This window comes from Meleagris gallopavo, chromosome 13 (assembly GCF_905368555.1).
Source record: "Meleagris gallopavo chromosome 13, MGAL_WU_HG_1.1, whole genome shotgun sequence".
In the NCBI taxonomy this organism is placed as follows: Eukaryota; Metazoa; Chordata; class Aves; order Galliformes; family Phasianidae; genus Meleagris; species Meleagris gallopavo.
Window position 1 is genome coordinate 6438095 of NC_139416.1, and position 18020 is coordinate 6456114.

An 18020-nucleotide genomic window follows, 5' to 3' on the forward strand; every position below is an offset into this window, starting at 1 on the left:
TTTGGATTTTTGAAATGGCTAATGATTTTGTATGATTCTTATAATCCAGAACTCAGTTTAATTAATTTCAGTCAGTTCTTGTAATCAAATTCTTGTAAACTTTCCTTCCTCCTGACAAAATGCTAATGTCATCTTCAAGTATTCCAAACTTGAAAACGAGGAGGCTCTTAGAATGATGAGCAAAACTTTTGTATGGTTTATTCTTTCCCACTTCAACTCTCTGATTTTTTTTTAAATGCAGTTCATCAAAGATACAGACTAAAAATGAGGATAGAATCTTTCTACACTCTTTATAGACAAATGCCAAATTTTACACACATTTATATACACCATTTATAACTCCAAGCTTTATCACTTAAAAAACAAAACAAAAAAAAACATAAAATTTTAACACTCAACATCAAACAGGCAACGCTTACTAAGCTGTGTTCGCCACAAAACTTACCTATATGAGATACTTTGACGTTTCCACATAGATGATTTCTGCCTTTTGTCAATGTCAGCTAGTAGGGTTATTCGTGAAAAACACCCACAAGTATATTCGTTGAGCACTTGATTCACTTGAAGAGAAGTGTAGGTAACCAAAAAATAAAACATGCTAACAGAAAGGGTGTAGGTCACTGGGGGACCCTAACCAGGCTCTGAGTGGAGCTCAGAAGTGTGCAGGCATTTGTCAGAGTCAGAGAAACAAATGGAGGAAGGTCGTCTATTTCATATAGTGTGGTCAGCCTTTGAGAGAGGTGCAACCTTCGCGTGCAATTTTTAAGCACCACTGGTGAAAATGCATAGCTAATGGTGGTGACTATGTTGAAAAATGGTTTTCTGTAGCTGAGCCCTACCAAGGAGGGTTATTGTGCTCTTTGTGTCTGTTGTAATTTCCATGGAAATAAATGGGAGGCATTACTTTTGAAGCAAGCTCCACAGATGCCCTTCTGTAGCCACCTTGCAACCTAAACCCCACAGGAAAATATTCACTACCTCTTCTAGAAGCATCTAGAAGTAGAAGCTGAGACAAATAATTTAGTATTGTTTGTGCTAGGGGCTGGAGCCAATGAAAAATCTGGTCTGTCTTTCTGTACACATGTGGATGCAAACTGCATCGGCCCAGAACTGCTGGAGTTTCCTGTGCTGCTATGCTCTGAGGCACGTTGGGAACAACCACTTCTGAATGAACGTATGAAGACACTGCAGTGCCCATGATGTAGCTCTTCAAGCGCAATATGGCTTTGTTTATAAAGGTAGAAATCAAGATAACCCAGACTGAGCTCTTTATTAGATTAAACTCCCCATGACTGTGGTACTTTGTACCTGGAGACTACAAGTCTCAATTCCTTGCAGATGGAATTCAGCAAGGTATCTTAAGCACTGGTACCTCCACAAAGTACTTTACCAGGTAGGGTTCTGAAACTCATCACTCTTTAAACGCCTGCTTGGCTTGCTGAGGGACTGGAGGATTCATTCCACATCTGATAAGAGGAATCAAATTGTCTGTTCAGTGGGATAATCTTTCTGTTGTCAGGATGAAAAATCTCAGAGGACTCATGCTCAATGGTCTTGTAATTAAATGTTACACACTTGATGAACATTGCATTGCAAGCCTCAAGGCTAATTTACATGTTACCACCAAAATGTCTTATTTCAGTTTGTTTGTAAAAATACTGTACAGGCATTGTTGCATGTCATTGCAAATGGTTTGTTTCAGCAATGCTTGGGTAAGCTTCAATGTAACTAAAAGCTGCACGTAATTACTGGTAAAGAGCTTTGTACAAAACCAATAATACTTCCCCTACAATAGCTATTTTATTACTGAGATGGCTTTCCTGATGTGACCAACAATGCTAGGATCACAAACAAACGGCCTGCCAGCTGATAAAGAATAGCATTTTGGGGAAACAAAGTAGTTTGATTCAATTATGGTATTACATACATAATTAGAGTCTGTGTCACTTTTCCAACAGCTGCCCATAATTCACAACAGTAAGGCAGGAAGGAAAGAATAATAAAAGTAGATAGAAGAAAGTTGTATGAGTAACCATAGATATGATGATGTTATAACGTATTTACTAGCACATTTAAATGCTTTATGTTGTCAAAATTACTTCTAGTGATTTGGGGCCACGACTCATGTCAGTGTATTCATAATGGATAAGTGATTAGAGAAAAAGCTTCTCAAGCCTCCAGGATCCATTTAGCACATGTAAATTTATCAGTTTCTTGTTTTGAGAAGGTCATCCCACAACTAACATTTCAACAGAGGCATATCAGATGGATTGAACTGAGGTTTCTTGCAATTCACCATTTCTTTAATACTTATTTGACTGACTTCAAAGCAATGCTAAAGCACTGCAACCATTTATTGGAATATATTAATAATAATAAATTAGAATTTCATTCACTGAATTCAAGCTCTCAAGAAAAAATAACCTTGTGCAGAAACAGAATAAAGGCAGAGGTATTAGGTGTCTTACCCAGTTTGCAGCACGTGAGTGGGAGAATAAGAGACAGACACTCTGGCCCCTGTCCTTTCTCCCAAATCATCTTTCTTGTGTTTATGCCACAGTGAAATGATTTTGCATATGTCCTGTCTTGGAAATATGAAAAATATATGCAATATGCAAAACAGCCGATGGGTCTGCATTTTATAATCTATCATCATTTATGAAATCTTGAAGCCTAAAGAGATTGCATGCAATTAATTGCACACAGTCCAAGAGACTGCAGCATTTTACTGCCAATTTGTAAATAAAACCCAGCATGCAAAAGCGCTTAGGCCAGTGGGGTGAGTTTCCATCAATAAAGGACAGGCAGTGTACAAATGCAGTGCAACATAATTCTAACACTTCAGCCTTTAAAAATTGTGCTGACCCTCTAAGAAAATGGAGTAATGCAGAGTCATTGAATGCAGCTAGGCTTCTCCACTGGTAAATATTTTACATAATCCAAATGAAGAAATTCATGAAAATGCTAAAAGAATAATTAAAAATCATCAAGTGCAAAAAGTCCTTTTAGATTTAAATCTTGTCAAATACATAACAATGAATGATGTTGATAAACTGCGAATCATTCCAAACATGGTACTGCAAAGCAAAACTCCCATTATTTCTTGATTCTGACCATCAAATGATCTTTGTTATGAATATGTCATCCTGGTGGCTGGCCAATACCTGAATTGATTCCTTATCCAGTGCTGTCTAGCTCCCTTTGTATCATTGCTGTTTCCATCCCATATCTTACTGTTCCCCTCTGTTATGCTCAATAAACATAATATGCTTGGTGCCACTGCTGATCTGCTGAGCCAGTGTCCAGCTCAGTGACTCAGACTCAGCTTCAAAAGAAAAATGATGATGTCTGTCTTTCTAGATTTGAACCCCTCCAGTGAGTAGTATCACAGATGTGATATGGATGCTCAGTAATTACTGAAACAGCAGTTTGTCACAAGCTGCTGGGGGCACTGATGGACTAATGCTTTGTGGGTATAGTCATGGGAAGGAAGATGTAAGGAAATACGGTAATTGTGACAGGCTCTGCTTAGTATTGTTTGAGTTTTCTTTTCAGGAATAAAATGTACATGTGGAAGTCACACATATAGGAAGCTGGGTACCTATTTTTATCTGTCGTTCTTTCCACCTCTGTGATATTTAATACACATGCAAAAATTATTTTAATGTAAATGAGAATCTGGGCCAGGCAGTAGCCACATCTACACTAAGCATAATTTGTATCTCCTGTGAAGTTCACATACATCAGCAGTTTCCTAAACAAGTAGATTTGGCTCTTGGGAAAGAACAGAACTGCATATCCCAGCCACCCTCCACACCAGTGTCACTAGGGGGTCCTTATGATGCTGAATAAATAAAAAATCCCTTCTCCACAGCCGTGAGCTTTATAGCTGATCCAGAGCTTACTGCAGCATACAGGCATTTCCTTGTGCTCTGTGAACATGAAAAAAAACACAGAAATCTAAAACTGCACTCTTTGTGTAAAGCAGTTCTGCTTTTTATTCTTTTTCTCCTCTTATCTTGTAGTGCAAATGCAGCTTCAGAAATGAATGAAAACATCAAAATCCACAGATTGCTAAGTAAATTCAAGACTAAGAGAGGATAAAAGAACAAAAAAATGGACCTGGAGCCTGATAGGCTTTGGATGAAGCTTTACAAGAGTTACAAAGGATGCTGTTGCAATGGGGACCTATCTGGACGTGTGAAACACAGGCTTGACTTGCACAGCTGAAAATGCAGTATTTAGAGGTGGGTCAAGCGTGGCCCAAGCATTATTAATGGCACTTTGTTTCATAGCTTCATAGTATTTAAACTATATTGTTCCAATTACTGAAGACATTTTGTTTTCTGAGATCTCGCTCTCTCCCCCAAAGTAAAACACTGTATTTCCATTCAGCATTTTTTTTCTCAGTTGCACTTGACTAGTAATAGGTTTCCTTGAAAAGCCATCAGTGAATTTATGTCACAAGTAGGTATGTCTCTCTCTTTATTAATTCAGACATACAAAATCTAAGCATCTTTATGTTGCGGTTGTTCTGTTTGTTGCACTGCTGCAAACTGATAGCATTTCACCAGAAAAGGTCTCGTGTCTGCAGCTATCCTATTTTCTCTTGTGTCACTCAAGTGAACTGCCTTGCAGCTCGCCCACGCTGAGGTCGGAGCAGAGCCGCAGGAGCTCGCAGAACCTGCTGGGGGCTGTCGTGCCAGGCACCCGCTCAGCCACTGGGTCCTGTGGGTGAGGATGCGAGCAGAGCTTCCCAGCATTGCTGGGAGCCAAACAAGCTTTTGCCTGAGTGAGCTCTGGGGGATGGGACACTTGTTCAGAGGCACAAACTCTTTCAATACTGGACGTATTCAGAAGATGGAAATTAGCAATATTACAAATTCAGAAAGCAGCAGACGAGCATGTAACATGCTGAATATGAGCTCACCTCTCTTTTTAACCAGCTGCTCCCAACACAGCAAGCCCTATGACCAGTGCCACTGTAGCCTTTGACCTTTTTCATTAGAGATATTTTGATGTACTTTGAGCAGTATGAACAGTGTTATATGCTCGTTTATGGGTTAACCCTATCCTTATAAGATTTCTACTTTCCAGCCTGAATTCATGAAAGTTTGGTTGGCATGTAGGGTTTTGCCCTCCCTTTCTGCTCTCTCAGCCACTAAAGTAATCTGAAGTCATCCTTTTCAACTAAAATTTTTAAGCATTACCTTTATCTCAGTTGCCAGTGTCTTTAAGAGCTTAACCCCATACCTCTCACAGCCACCTCTTGTTTCTGGAAAGCAAGAAGACTTCCACTTCCTGCACCTGTTGCCAGCATCACTGTGGTTTCCCAGCACTGAAGAACCAGTGTATACTGAGCAATACTGAAGTTATACTGGGTTACCGACGGGCATGAAGATGTGATTAGTCAATGTTACAAAGATTTTGAAGGGCAAAATAGAGAAGGAGGGAAGAGCATTATTTTCTTTAGCCTTCATCTTCTGCTTTCCCTTGACATCTGCCCCATGCAATTTGCAGGCAGTCACAGTGTGCACTTCTTTCTCCTGCAGAGGCTCTGCTTCTTTTGGAAAAGGCTTCCACAAGGATACCAGCAACATTAAAATCTCACTTGATCCACTTGTTTTTTTAACAGCCTTACCTGATTGCCCTACAAAATCAGAGAAGAATATTTTCCTTACTCTCAAGAGTAAAGTCCTCCATTATCATGTCATGAAAGGAAACAGACTGATAGCTAAGGAAAAATGCTGATTTTAAACCTGGGATAAGGTTCTATAATTTACACTAATGAGCTCACTGGTGGGAAATTTGTAAAATTTTATGATAAAAAGTAGCTGTAGTCAGTATTTGATGGAATTTTCTATTTCTTTTTTTTTTTTGCTGAAAATACATGTAACTACTAATAATTTTCCCATCTAAATCCAGAGAGGAAAAAATGCAGTGAGAACTGTCCCAGACGAAGTTCAAATAATTGGAAGTAACCCATCATTTAAGAGTTATTCTCTAACCACAGGTTGATCTAAATCCTGCTGGGAAGGCTGCAAACACATTTGACTAGTTGAATAATGAGTTAGTTACTCAGAAAGAGCAGACCTTAATGAAATATTAATATTAGGATTTTAATTGCTGGTGACTTGTGGTTAAAAGTCTCCAGATCTGATAGTTACATCATGCCAGATTTTTTATTTTTGATGGAAATGTACTCTGAGACTGTATGTCTAGTGAGTGCTATGAAAATGGGGAGGTATCTAATAGCCTTTGCTGGTATATTCTGCCAAGAGCACTGACAAACACTAATGAAATCTAGTTACTGTAGGTTACAAAGACCTAGACTGTTCTGTTCAGAACCAGAATGGACAAATGCAGCTGGAGAGATTAACCCTGCTATGAAACTGGTAAGTGGATGCAATCAATAGGGTGACAGTAAGCAGAGGAAAAAGAGATATCTTCAGTTGAAGGGCTGGAAAACTCTCACAGTTTGGTTCCCATTGTGAGACATGAATGAAATTTCAGCAATTTTTCTCTCCCCCTCTGATTTTTTTTTTCCAGCCTAGCTCCAGAGTTTGAGATGTTTAGACTTCGTAGTGTCCCTGGTTCAATGCCTGGAAAAGCTGGCCAAAGCTGCAGTACAGTGCAGGGACTTCCTTGCATGACCACTTGCCCCTGTGTGCAGGCAAGAAATAAATCCTTACAAAATATTCCATGTGCTGATTGTGCCTCTGCAACCTTGTTTATGGATAGCTCTGCTTTTGCAGTGATCTCTTCTCCTGAGGGTCATGGGTTTGCCACATCACTTTGATAGCAATTTGGGAATGGGTGTTGGGTTGTATTAGAGGCACTTATCTCATAGTAGAAATAGCAAAAAAGTAAACAATGTACATGAAGACTGAGATATGGGTTTGCTACTGTTGAGGACAAAAGGGCAGATGAATTGGAGAATGTAGTGGATAGCAGAAAAAGGTTTGGAGGAAATAAGAGGGATAGATGTTCTATAGGCTTACTGACATTTTTTTTTTTACTCTGTGAGTCCTGTAAGGCACTGGCAATATAGGAAAGCAAGACAAGCTGACAAAAAGATTGGTCTGAGAGACTGAGAAATGGCTGTGAAGCTGGCTTTGCATGCAGGTGATCACAGCTACTATCATCTTTCAAGGAAAACACGTTTTTCACAAAAATATTGTCAAACTGCAGCTCTTATTGTGCATCTCTGTCTTCATATAGCTCTTATCACTCCAAGATTTGAATATCTTAGTGCATAAAAGATTGTATCTAATGTCTTCTTCCTGTCTGGCTTTCCTCCATGCTGTGCCCATCACTTTGTACCTAGTACAGATGAAATGCTGAAGTGTGCAACTTTTCTGTGAGAGGAGCAGCCACTAGAGGGGAGGATGTACACTGTGAAGTCCCCATCAGTACCCTGTCACTGAGGCTTCCTCAGTAAGTAAAAAATAAATAAGTAAATCAGAATTTTACAAATCATTTGTAGGGTGTCCTGGTATATCCTTTCAGGTAAAATATATTGAATGAGGTTATTTTTAGTATTGCAGTTTCAATGTTTATCTTGAAACACAGCCAAAACTAAGGACCAGGAAAAAAAAATCATTGGCTAAATTACACAGAGAAGATTGGATTACCTGTTCAAACACAGCTCTTAATTCTGGATTTAAATAGAATCTCCAAATACAACAGAACTGTTGCAGAAAATAAAGCTAGCCAACAGCCCCTAATAACCCCTAATTATTAGGAGTTTCAGTTAAAATTTGGACAGTGTTGGTTTTAATTCTTTTAAATCAGAAGAGGCAGCATGATCACAGTATCCCCATTTACAATTACAGTGAGCACACACGCTGTTCCAACACATGCTGGCTTTAGCTGAGTGTTCTCTGGCAAGTTGGGTTGGGATTTTGCCCTGTTAAAATACAATTACCTATTTGAATAGCAAATAATTTTCAATTTGAGTTATTTCTTTGTAACGATGCACCTGTTTTGACAGAAGTGTCTGACAAGAAAAACAGGTCAAGCTCCTGATACTTGCATCTTTGCTTGCTTAGGAATTTTTTGCACCTGAAAGAAAACCTGCTGATATTCTGAGTACTTTTATGGCATCAGTAAATACCAAAGAGATCTGCCTCTAAAGAAGACGCTCTCTCAAGGTAAGACTGAAATCCAAAGTTAATTTAAAATAGGAAAGAAAGAAAGAAAAGCTTGGCAGCACTATGGATATATGGACAAATAGCTATATAAACCAGAATGTTTAATGATTTTCTCAAGGATAGCTTTTCAAAGTATCTTTTACACTGAGCTAATATTTTTCTCACTTTTAACTTCATCCAATCTAATGTATAAATGGAAGATTAGAAGTCAAAGACTATATTGCAGGCACCCAATGAAATGCAGCAGATGACATTACCGACACTGTCTTAATAATTTTGTTCTTCAGAAGGTACAGAACCCAATATCCATGCAGCCCAGTGATCCTTCAAGGTCAACAATTTTATATTCATCTACTGCTGCAGTCCCCAGTTTGGTTAAGATCATCTAACAGTTTCCCTGTTATCCTCCTGTTTACAGCTACCTATTAAGATAAAAAATTCTCATTTCTGAGATTGAGATTTGCCAAAATTGTAACTGGAAAATGTGGATTTTTATTTAAACATTTTATCACAATCTTTGCAAACATTTTAAAATACATCAATTTACTGGGAAAACACCAAGGTTATTTTGTTAGTCTCTGGGCAGAAGTAAGATCTGAAAGTAGAAAATCAGAACTATTTTTCTATAGCAAGCAGGGCATGATTAAATTTGGGAACCAATCTGGTTTAATTGGGCCAAATAAAATTACAGAATGTTTGGATATGAATATACACAACTGTCTACCTGGCAGTTATTCTTGGGTGCACATCTCAGAAAGCTTATGCACTCTTTAGCTGTTTGCATTACTGGCTGGGTTTTACCCTCTGTGCCTGTGCCTTTTCTTACAAGAAGACATAATCACAGGAGAATTCCCTTGGCCCACTGCTGTTCCCCACTGGCACCTGAAACAGCCTGCCTGTGCCATTCTTTCTCTCCTCTGCTGTGCAAAACCTGTGCTGGCAGGCACACGGTGCAGCAAGTCTGCAGTCATTCTTATTCCATAGGGAGTGGGCTGACAGATCGCTGCTGCTAGGTGGGACCCCAACAGCTTATCTGTTCCTGCTGTGTGCTCTCACCGACTCAACCTGCTCTTTGAGATACCTTAATTGCTTGCTGTGGAAACTGAAGGTGACACCATAAGCAAATCACCATAAATACATACAAATCTCTTTTACAACTGCAAATCAAACAGTTGTAGTAGTGCACAGTATAGACCAGCAAGCATCTTTTGCTTTAAATCTCATTTTCATACATCTTCAGATTTTGTACAAAATCCCAGCAGATGCTAGGGAAGAGGGGTATCTGAAGTTTATAAGGGCAAGTATGAATCCCTGAATTGCCTTTTTGCTGTTCAACTAATATAGCAGAGAACAAACTGCATTTTCAGAACTGTGAACAAACCACATTTCATATAAGTTATCTGGTTACAGGCCAGACCTTGTATTTATAACTCAAAAAGGATTAAATCAAAAGGCAAGTAGTCCATGAAAAGGTGGTTTTATACAGCCAGCTAAACTCCTGATAAATTGTTCTCTTGAAGGAAAAAAGGCTTCTAATAGACTTTTCTGTACTTGTTTTCAGAGAAGCTTATAGTTTCTCCCCTTAGAGGTTTTCTTTATAAGGGTAGCTAGTTAAATGCCCAGTGAGACTGAGTTTCCAAGGGTGATTTCCCTAAAACAGGATTAGGTTTTACTGATAACATAATGCAGGGCAGGTAATGCTGCTGTTGCTCATGGTTTAAACTGCTTTATGGCTAAATTATATTTCAGTTTCTAGAGGCATCAGCTCAGTACTTCTGAGATTTTAACTTCCTTCTGTAAGGTAAAAAAAAAAACAAACAAAAAGGTTTTTTGGTCTTCCTGTATTTTTCTGGACTAAAACAAGCAACTCTCTCATTGCCTGAGCAGGACAGTAACCAGTCCTGAAATGGATCATCAGAAATTTATGAGGATCACTGAACTATTTTTTTTTGGTCCAGATTATTTCCAAGTCGGTGTTTTTCCTCAAGAACAGGTGAAGCATTAGGGGAGTTTTGCAGACTGACAGTCCATTCTGAATCTGTAAACCAGACCAGCCAACCAGCCACATAACCAGCTCAGGGCTAGTTACCACAAGGTGGATGGTTCACACATTTTCTCCATACCCACAGAAATGTTTATGAAAATAAAGACCAAAAAAAGGGCCCTACGTGAGAAATACCATAGTTTCAGTCCAATAGCAAATAACAAATACTATAGTTTGTTAATGCATTGATACTGTTGCCATTGTATCTGAACACTTGTCCTGTTGTATCTCAGTGACATTGATTAAGAAAGCAGTTTGTAATTAGATGGAGTCATGTAATTCTCAGCCCTCTGTAAACATCTGGATTTGCAAATCTGCACTCCTAGTTTGGGAGCTCTTTGCCACACATCACTAATTAAGGCATGTTCTTATATATCAGTGCATACATCTTCCTGCTGAGCATCCTTTCTTTGTTCCCAGTACAAATAACAGCCTGTTGTCAGTACAGAGAAAACCGTCATAACTGCTTAGCTCAGCATGTGACATTTAATGAAAATGAAGTAATATCTCATTTGCATGGCTGGCGTTACTTTATTAAAGCCAGAGCTGCAGAAGCTGGGCGCTACAGTGCAAGTCAAGTGTGCAAGGCTGATAGTCCATAGGAATGATGGTGACCAGCGCAGGCAGGCTTGCACTTCTCCCTGCCTGTCTGCCCACCTCCTGTTTGTAGGGTAGGGCTTCTAGGAAATCGACAGATCTGTTCCTTTTCCCAGCCCCTGCAGTTCTTGTTCTCCATTACCTCCATCCCTCTGAGCCCACGGAGCTGGGAACCAGAGCCCCCCTTGCTTCTCCCAGAGCAGTCCCCCACAATCATCATGGGTGAACTCCAGCTGAGCAGGGAACCCATCAAAACAGTGCTACAGAAAGCAGTGCACAAGAGATGTGTCTGTTGTGCAGAGGAAGTGCCTTAAAAGAGGAACATACAGATACATTTTCATAATGTCAAAAGAACGCAGCTAAGCACTCAGAACTTTTAACAAAGTTGTGCTCCTTCAGTTAGCATTTCCCTCTGCCATTTCACCAGTATTGATAAGGAAGCAAAATCCTTATTGTGGTTGATTCTGACTTGCTTTACCCCTTAGGCATATTTAGAAATAACCATTTTATTTGAAGAAAGTTTCTGATTCTGACCTTGGCACCCAGTTCGGCAACGATACAGCAGAGACCAGAAGCTGCCAGCGGGACGGCTCCTGGCAGCCTGTGGATAGCTCCTCCCCCTCCTTTTCTTTTCACACTTCTCAGGAGAGTTTTTCTTTCTGCTGTCTCCGACGCCGTTCTGTCCGTCTTCCTTCCCCCATCTCCTTGCTGCACTTGCGCTGCTCCCAGCCGCCTCAGTGCTGCTGCCCATCCCGCAGCGGTACCCGGCTCCCGGTTGCCCTTCCCGCAGCGGTACCGGCTCCCGCACGGCCCGAGGCATCGGCTACGCGCAACCCGACCCCCGAACCGCCCCAGCTTTCAATGATATTTAACTTCCAGAGAGGATGCTACCAACTCCAGTTGATTTTAATTTCTGAATACAAGTTTACTTGTGCACGCATTTGCCATTTAGAAAACTTCTGTTGCGGCGCTCATAGTTCACAGTGAATCCCTTTTGCTCCGGCCCGGATTTGGCGGCGGCCCCTCCGGCACGGACGCGGCGCGGAGTCCGTGGGGCCTGGAGCGCCTCTCCGCAGCCAGAAGGGCGCCGGGGCGCGCTGCGCACGGCGGCGGGGCCGAACCGGCGCCAGGAGCTCCCTGGCAGCGGAGCGCCGCGCTGCTCGAAGAGGGCTCGGTGAGCGAGGAAAGTTTCTTGCTTACAGCCGGGACCGCGCCTCTCGCTCGAGCCCTTCCGCTCCTATGGAACGAGACGGCGCGGTCAGGGCATCGTCCCGTAACGCGGGCGGGGCCGGTTGCGGGGATCGCGGCACGCCCCGACGTTGCTGCTCGGAGGCGGCCGAAGGCCCCTACCCCGCCCGCAGCCGCTCGCTTCCCGCACCTCCGCCCCACCCCGCTCCGCTCCGCGCCGCCCCAGCCCCACGCGGCTCCGCCGCGCTCCTACCTGCGCTGCGCGGTGCGGTGCGGGCTGCTGCCGGGCACCTGCTGCTGGGCACCTGCTCCCGCGCCCGCGCCGCCTAACAAGCGCGGCGGCGGCAGGCGGACCGCGCGGCCATTGGTGGCGGCCGTGCGGGGCCGGTGCCGGTTGGGTCGGGCGCGGCGGGGGCGGGCGCGGGGCGCTGACGCCAGCGCGGGGCCGGTGGGGAGGCGGGGCCGCGCCCCGCGCCGTCTTTGTGCTCGCCGGCAGCCCCGGCAGCGCCGCCGCCTCCCGCCGCCTCCCTCAGCCCCGCGCGGCTGCGGACGGCTTCGCTCGGCCCCGCACCGCGCCTCCCCGCACCTCTCCGCGCTATGTGCGCCGGCGCTGCCGTGCCTTCTCGCGGCCGCTTCCCTCGCGGCGGGGCGCTCCCGGCCCCGCTCTGAGCGCGGCGGGGCAGGGCGAGCGGAGCGGTGCCGTGCCCGGACGTGCCGTGCCCGGACGTGCCGTGCCGTGCCGTACCGCGCGGCGCGGAGCGGAGCGAAGGGAGCGCGGCGCCATGCGGGGCCCGGGGCCGGCGCTGGCGCTGGGGCTGCTGCTGGGCGCGGCGTGGCTGGTGTGCGGGCAGAACGAGACGGAGCCCATCGTGCTGGAGGGGAAGTGCCTCGTGGTGTGCGACTCCAACCCCACGTCCGACCCCACCGGCACCGCGCTCGGCATCTCCGTGCGCTCCGGCAGCGCCAAGGTCGCCTTCTCCGCCATCCGCAGCACCAACCACGAGCCCTCGGAGATGAGCAACCGCACCATGATCATCTACTTCGACCAGGTGCGGAGCGGGGCTGCGGACGGGAAGTTGTCGGGGCTGGAGGGGACGCACCGCCCCGCGGGGCTCTGCCCTCCCCAGGGGGGAGCCGGGGGCCGGGGCTCGGCGGAGCGCTGACGGTGCCCTTTCCTTGCAGGTACTAGTGAACATCGGCAGCAACTTCGACTCGGAGAGGAGCACGTTTATAGCGCCCAGGAAAGGAATTTACAGTTTTAATTTTCACGTGGTGAAAGTCTACAACAGGCAAACCATCCAGGTCAGCCCGCGGGAGCAGCGGCGCGGGGGGAGCGGAGCGAAGCGGGACGCGGTGGGGCCGTGCCGTGTCCTCGGGCACTCCCCGCCGCCCCGCCTGAGGGCCGCGCGGCCACGAGGCCTGCACCGGCAGTGAGAGCCCCGGGCCGGGAGCTGAAATCCCGGAGGAAGGGCAGCTCTGCACGGCCGCCGGAGGCTCCTGAGACCGAGGGAGCTGGGGGGCTCCGGGACACGGACCCATCTGGAACGTATGAATGCAGCGCCGCATGCAGACATGCTGGCACCCCATACACGCCTTTGGTGTGTGGCTCGGTGCACACGCACCTCTGGGCAGGGATACGGAACTACCGGCCCGAAGCCAGGTAGCAGAACCCAGGCAGAAAATGTCTGTGCAGCGATGCGCATTGCAAAGGTGAATGCACAGCTGCAGCGCCGTAGTGCTTCCCACGTTAGGTTGGGCAGGGAGCGCATTGTTAATGCGGGGTACACAGTCCTGGGGTCGGCAGTAGGCAATAGGAATGCCTATTGACTGTTGTGGCACATTGTCTTTGCTGCCTGGCAAAGGCAAACACCCCTGAACTCACCTCAGATGTGCTGAGGGGCGGCTGTGACAGCCCTCCTCACGGCTCTGAGGTTCCGCATAGAGCCACCTTTCATTGAGTGTGAGCAGAGCTCTTTCATAGCCTGAAAACATACGGGCACCCCACTGAAATCCTTCAGAATAGGATCAATGCCTTGTTCTATATGCACCAGGGGTTTTGATGTGGCTGCCGCTCTAAAACAGCGGTGAAAGCCCTCTTCCCTTGGAGGGCACACCTCAGCTGGGCTCACATCGCTGTTTCATTTTTATGGGCTGGAGTTGCAGCTGCCAAAAGAGGCCCTTTCCTAACGACTTTCCCCTGCGAGGCGAGCCTTGCACTGACGGAGGGCTTTGTTTTATCTTGCTCTTTAGGTGAGTTTGATGCTAAATGGGTGGCCAGTGATTTCTGCCTTTGCAGGAGACCAAGATGTGACCCGAGAAGCTGCCAGCAACGGAGTGCTGATACAGATGGAGAAAGGAGACAGAGCTTATCTAAAACTGGAGAGAGGGAACCTGATGGGGGGCTGGAAGTACTCGACATTCTCTGGATTTCTGGTGTTCCCGCTTTAAACCACATCTCATCTGAGAGAAGGGAGAGCTGCAAGTCAGAGAATCTCCTAGAAGTTCCCCAGCCCCAGCTGGGTGTACGGAGCTGTGGACAGCGGACTTTTTACGTGCAAATATTTAAGAAGCTAAATCCTGCTTAGGTTGTGTACATCGCTTTGAAGAATTACTCCTTATTTCCGTTGTGTTGCAGCCAACAGGCAGGAGACACTATAATTGATCACAGCCCCATTTCTATTCCTCTCTCCTCCCACAGAATTAGTTCCCATCTCTGTGTCACTATGTAACCAGCCATCGTTCCCCATGGTTTCTGCCTCACACAAGTAGACTTTAGGTATTTCCATTGTCCTTTGCAGCATATTTTGTAGTTTTGTTTTTAAAACATGTTAATCTCAACTCTTTTCTCTGAGTTTTAACTTTAAAAAAACCCACACAACAAAACAAAAGCGCAAAGTATTTTTGAATACGTGGATGCCACGGTGGAAGAGCAGATGCCGCTCTGGCTATGTGCGGGCTGAAGGAGACGTTTCTACGTGAAGAACTGTTTGCAGCGAGGGCTGACCGCAGTATTTCAATATTTCTATGTAATTCTGAGTGATTGTGAAATTTAAGGCTGCTAAATGTTTTGACGCTTGTTTTGCTCTTGTAAAATGTGGCCCAACTAAACGCCAGGAAGTATATTGAACTTTTACTATTACTCTGTAATATATGTGTGAATATTGAAAATTAATTTTTGCTTTAATTCAATAAAGTTTAAATGGGACTTTTATTTTTCTTAACCCGCACTGAGGTTCCTCACTACAGGCGGCGGCGCGGCCCCAGGCAGGGGCTCCCGGATCGCACTATCGATGCGTCTGTCTGTACTCCAGCCTATAAAGCGCAGCGCATTTTATACGGCCGTCTGAAGCAGCTTTACGACGTATTTATCCTTCGATGCTAGCAACATTTATTCGCCAGTATTATTTTGTTTACGGTCTTTTAAAGGTGGAAATGCTGTAATTTTGCAGCGCTCGGACAGATAACTACTTTTATTAAAAGGTGCGGACGAGGATTTCGGTTGGAACGAAACGCGAAGGCGAGCTGAAGCGGGGCGAGGAGCGCGCGGCGGCGGGGCGGCTCTGTGCCCACGCCCGGGGCTGCCGGTTCGGGTCCCGCCGGAGCTCAGGGCGCCGAGGGAAGGCGGCCCCGGTCACGCTACCCGCCCTCGGGAGCTCAGCGGGAGCCCGACAGCCGCGCGACTGGGAAACTTCTGCGAGGAAGGGCTGATAACGGACGGCAGTCGGGCTGTCTTCTCCCGGAGTTGCGCCGCAGCCCCGCACACAGCCGTCATTGCTTCTCCCGAGCGCGGCAGCACAGCGCGGTGTCCTGCGGCCGGGCCGAAGCCGCAGAGCCGCCGGGCTGCAGAAAACCGCCTAAGGGCCGCAGGTGCTGCTGATGCTTTTTTTTTTTTTTCCTCCTTCTCTCTTTTCCTTTGTCCCCCCACAAAGTAACTAACCCCCCACCTTCAGCTGTGAGTTCTCCCCCCGTTGCGAGCACCTCGTTAACTCGCTGCACCTGGAGCTCGCTCTGCCCGATTGCAGCGAAGCGCCGCCGCTCTGCGCTGCCCTGAGCAGAAGCGCGAGGCTTGTCTCGAGGCCGGGCACGCGGCGGGGGCTGCAGCCGAGCGCTCCCTCAGGCTCAGGGCTGCGTCCCCTCAACGGCTCCGCGGCCGCGTTCCCCTCTCCGCAGCGCTCTGCCCGCGCCTGGGGGGTCCGTTCCTCTCAGCCGTCGCTCTCCGGTTGATGTAAGTAATTTCTGATTGAATTTATTGCTGATTAGAGCTGAGCATCGGTTTACACAACAAGAAATTATGCCTCGTTCAGTTCATTAGCGTGACGGGTGTTTGCTTTATGAGTAGATCGCTAATGCTAATGATCGGAGCTGATTGATTTCTAATGCGAATATAACGACGCAGATGTGGGGGAATTAAGGAAAAAAATCCACATTGATAATTGTTGGGTTTTTAGGGAGCGCGTGTGGGGGCGAGGGGAGGAAAAGGAGAAGCCAACCGCCTCGCTCCTGCGTGAGCGGTGTGGGGATGGAGATTAATGGCGCCGGCAAGAGACGGCAAGTTTGGGCCGAAAGGAAAAGTGGCGTAACTCCGGGGCTGGCGCCGCGCACAGCGTTCCCCTCGCGGCTCGGGCTCCGCGTTCCGCCGCCCGCAGCTGCCGCGTGCCGTGCGGGCTGGGCTCGGGGCCGGGCGACGAGGGGGGATTCGCGCCGCGGGGCCGCCCCCGGCAGCCAGCCTGCCCCGCTCCTCCGGGACCGTGCGGTGCGGCGCGGCCGTCAGGTGGGATTCGAGAGGCGGGGAAAGAGGAACAGAGCGCGAGGCGCGGGGTTAGAGCAGCCCGCGGTAGCCGTCGGCTCTCGTCGGCGCGTTATCCCCGAGGGTGACCTCAGGGATCCGCTGACGCGAGGGGTTTTGTGGAGCGGAGCGGTCGGAGCGCTGCCGGAGGCGGGGAGGGTAATCGGGCTCTGCGGGAGCCCCGCGGCGCAGCTGTGCGAGATGGGGGGGGGGGGGGAGCGGGGTGCGCCGCTGGCGGGGGGGCTGTGCTCGGCCGCCTCGAGAAGTCGCCGCGTGGGTGTGCGGGCAGTGCCGCGAGCCACGTGCTGCGCGGGGGGAGGGAAGGGCTCGGCGAGGGCGGCGGTGGTGGTCAGTACGCGCCTCGGGACAGCGCTGAGCTCCGTCCGCTCCAGAAGGCCTGGCACGGCCCTGCGGCTGAGCGCTGCACCGCGGCTATCCGCGATACGGGTGTCTCCGCACCTCCCGCCAGGCGCTGCCCCGATGTGAACCTCTTGGTGCGGGGCTCTCCGTTCCTCGTCTTACAGCGGCTTTAAGCCTTCTATTGGACGAGTGAGGAAGATGATGCTGTTTGTCCTTCTGCCTCTTCAGGTCTGCACTGGGATGATGAGGGAAGAGCCTTTTAAGTTACAGGAGTTGAATTTAGTTTCTTACAGCGTGGGGTTCTTGAAACGCAACAGTTACTGTTGTGAGCTCGGGCCTTGGGGCTGAAAAAGCTCTTGGGAAGGCAGCTGTGCTATCAGAGGTTCTAACGCTGCATGATACCTGGACTTGCAAAGCCCAGGACTCTCCTGCTTTTTGCGCTTGTATCACTGGCAACAGAGCAATGAGCGTCGGGAGCCTTCCTTGAAGAATGCAACTCCTAGTGCTCTCGCATCAGCAGCCTTTTAATTCTCTTTCTCCTGTAGTATAGCAGGTCATACACCTTTTGGGCTTAGCCTCTTTCTTTGGTGTGCCCCTCTGCTGCATGTTTGAGAGTAATTCTGTTTGGGGGAGACCAAAGTTCTGCTGATCTATCAGGAGATGAAGATATGAGGAAGGGATGCTGGAATAGTTTGAGTACAATAAAGACTGGAGATGTAATTGTCATTAACTTCTGCTATGTACAGTATGTCGGAAGAAATATCAGTGCATCAACTTCAGTTATAAATCCCATCAGAAGGGCTGAAAATGTCTTTCATCCAGAAATAGCGTGGGGCTTTACTTTTTGTTTTGTCTATGCAACCCTCATTCAAGGACAGGAGGATCACAGGAC

The 18020-nt window shown here is 47.2% G+C and overlaps 2 protein-coding genes across 2 annotated transcripts in view; one reads left to right on the forward strand and one right to left on the reverse strand.

Moving 5' to 3' along the window:
- Positions 1-12404, reverse strand: part of LOC146543474 (uncharacterized) — a 38085-nt gene extending 25681 nt beyond the window's left edge. Inside the window, exons 1-3 of the mRNA XM_085235001.1 lie at positions 12236-12404; positions 11329-12031; positions 2483-2585 (exon numbers count right to left, since the gene is read on the reverse strand). Coding sequence (XP_085091127.1) covers positions 2483-2585; positions 11329-11614 — 389 coding nt within the window. The 5' untranslated portion in view covers positions 11615-12031; positions 12236-12404. The remainder of the gene's footprint in view (positions 1-2482; positions 2586-11328; positions 12032-12235) is intronic.
- A 271-nt stretch (positions 12405-12675) lies between these two features.
- CBLN1 (cerebellin 1 precursor) lies at positions 12676-15203 on the forward strand. Its single transcript, XM_010717987.4, has 3 exons — positions 12676-13031; positions 13165-13284; positions 14233-15203. The coding sequence occupies exons 1-3, from the start codon at positions 12765-12767 to the stop codon at positions 14428-14430; spliced, it is 585 nt and encodes a 194-aa protein (XP_010716289.3). The 5' UTR covers positions 12676-12764; the 3' UTR covers positions 14431-15203.
- Positions 15204-18020: the final 2817 nt, after the last annotated feature.

What these genes read in the sequence shown, in the direction of transcription:
- CBLN1 (XM_010717987.4), top strand. Translation starts at nt 12,765, where the DNA reads ATGCGGGGCCCGGGGCCGGCGCTGGCGCTGGGGCTGCTGCTGGGCGCG. An exon ending in TGATCATCTACTTCGACCAG is followed by an intron (nt 13,032 to 13,164) that starts GTGCGGAGCGGG and finishes CTTTCCTTGCAG; the next exon opens with GTACTAGTGAACATCGGCAG. An exon ending in ACAACAGGCAAACCATCCAG is followed by an intron (nt 13,285 to 14,232) that starts GTCAGCCCGCGG and finishes CTTGCTCTTTAG; the next exon opens with GTGAGTTTGATGCTAAATGG.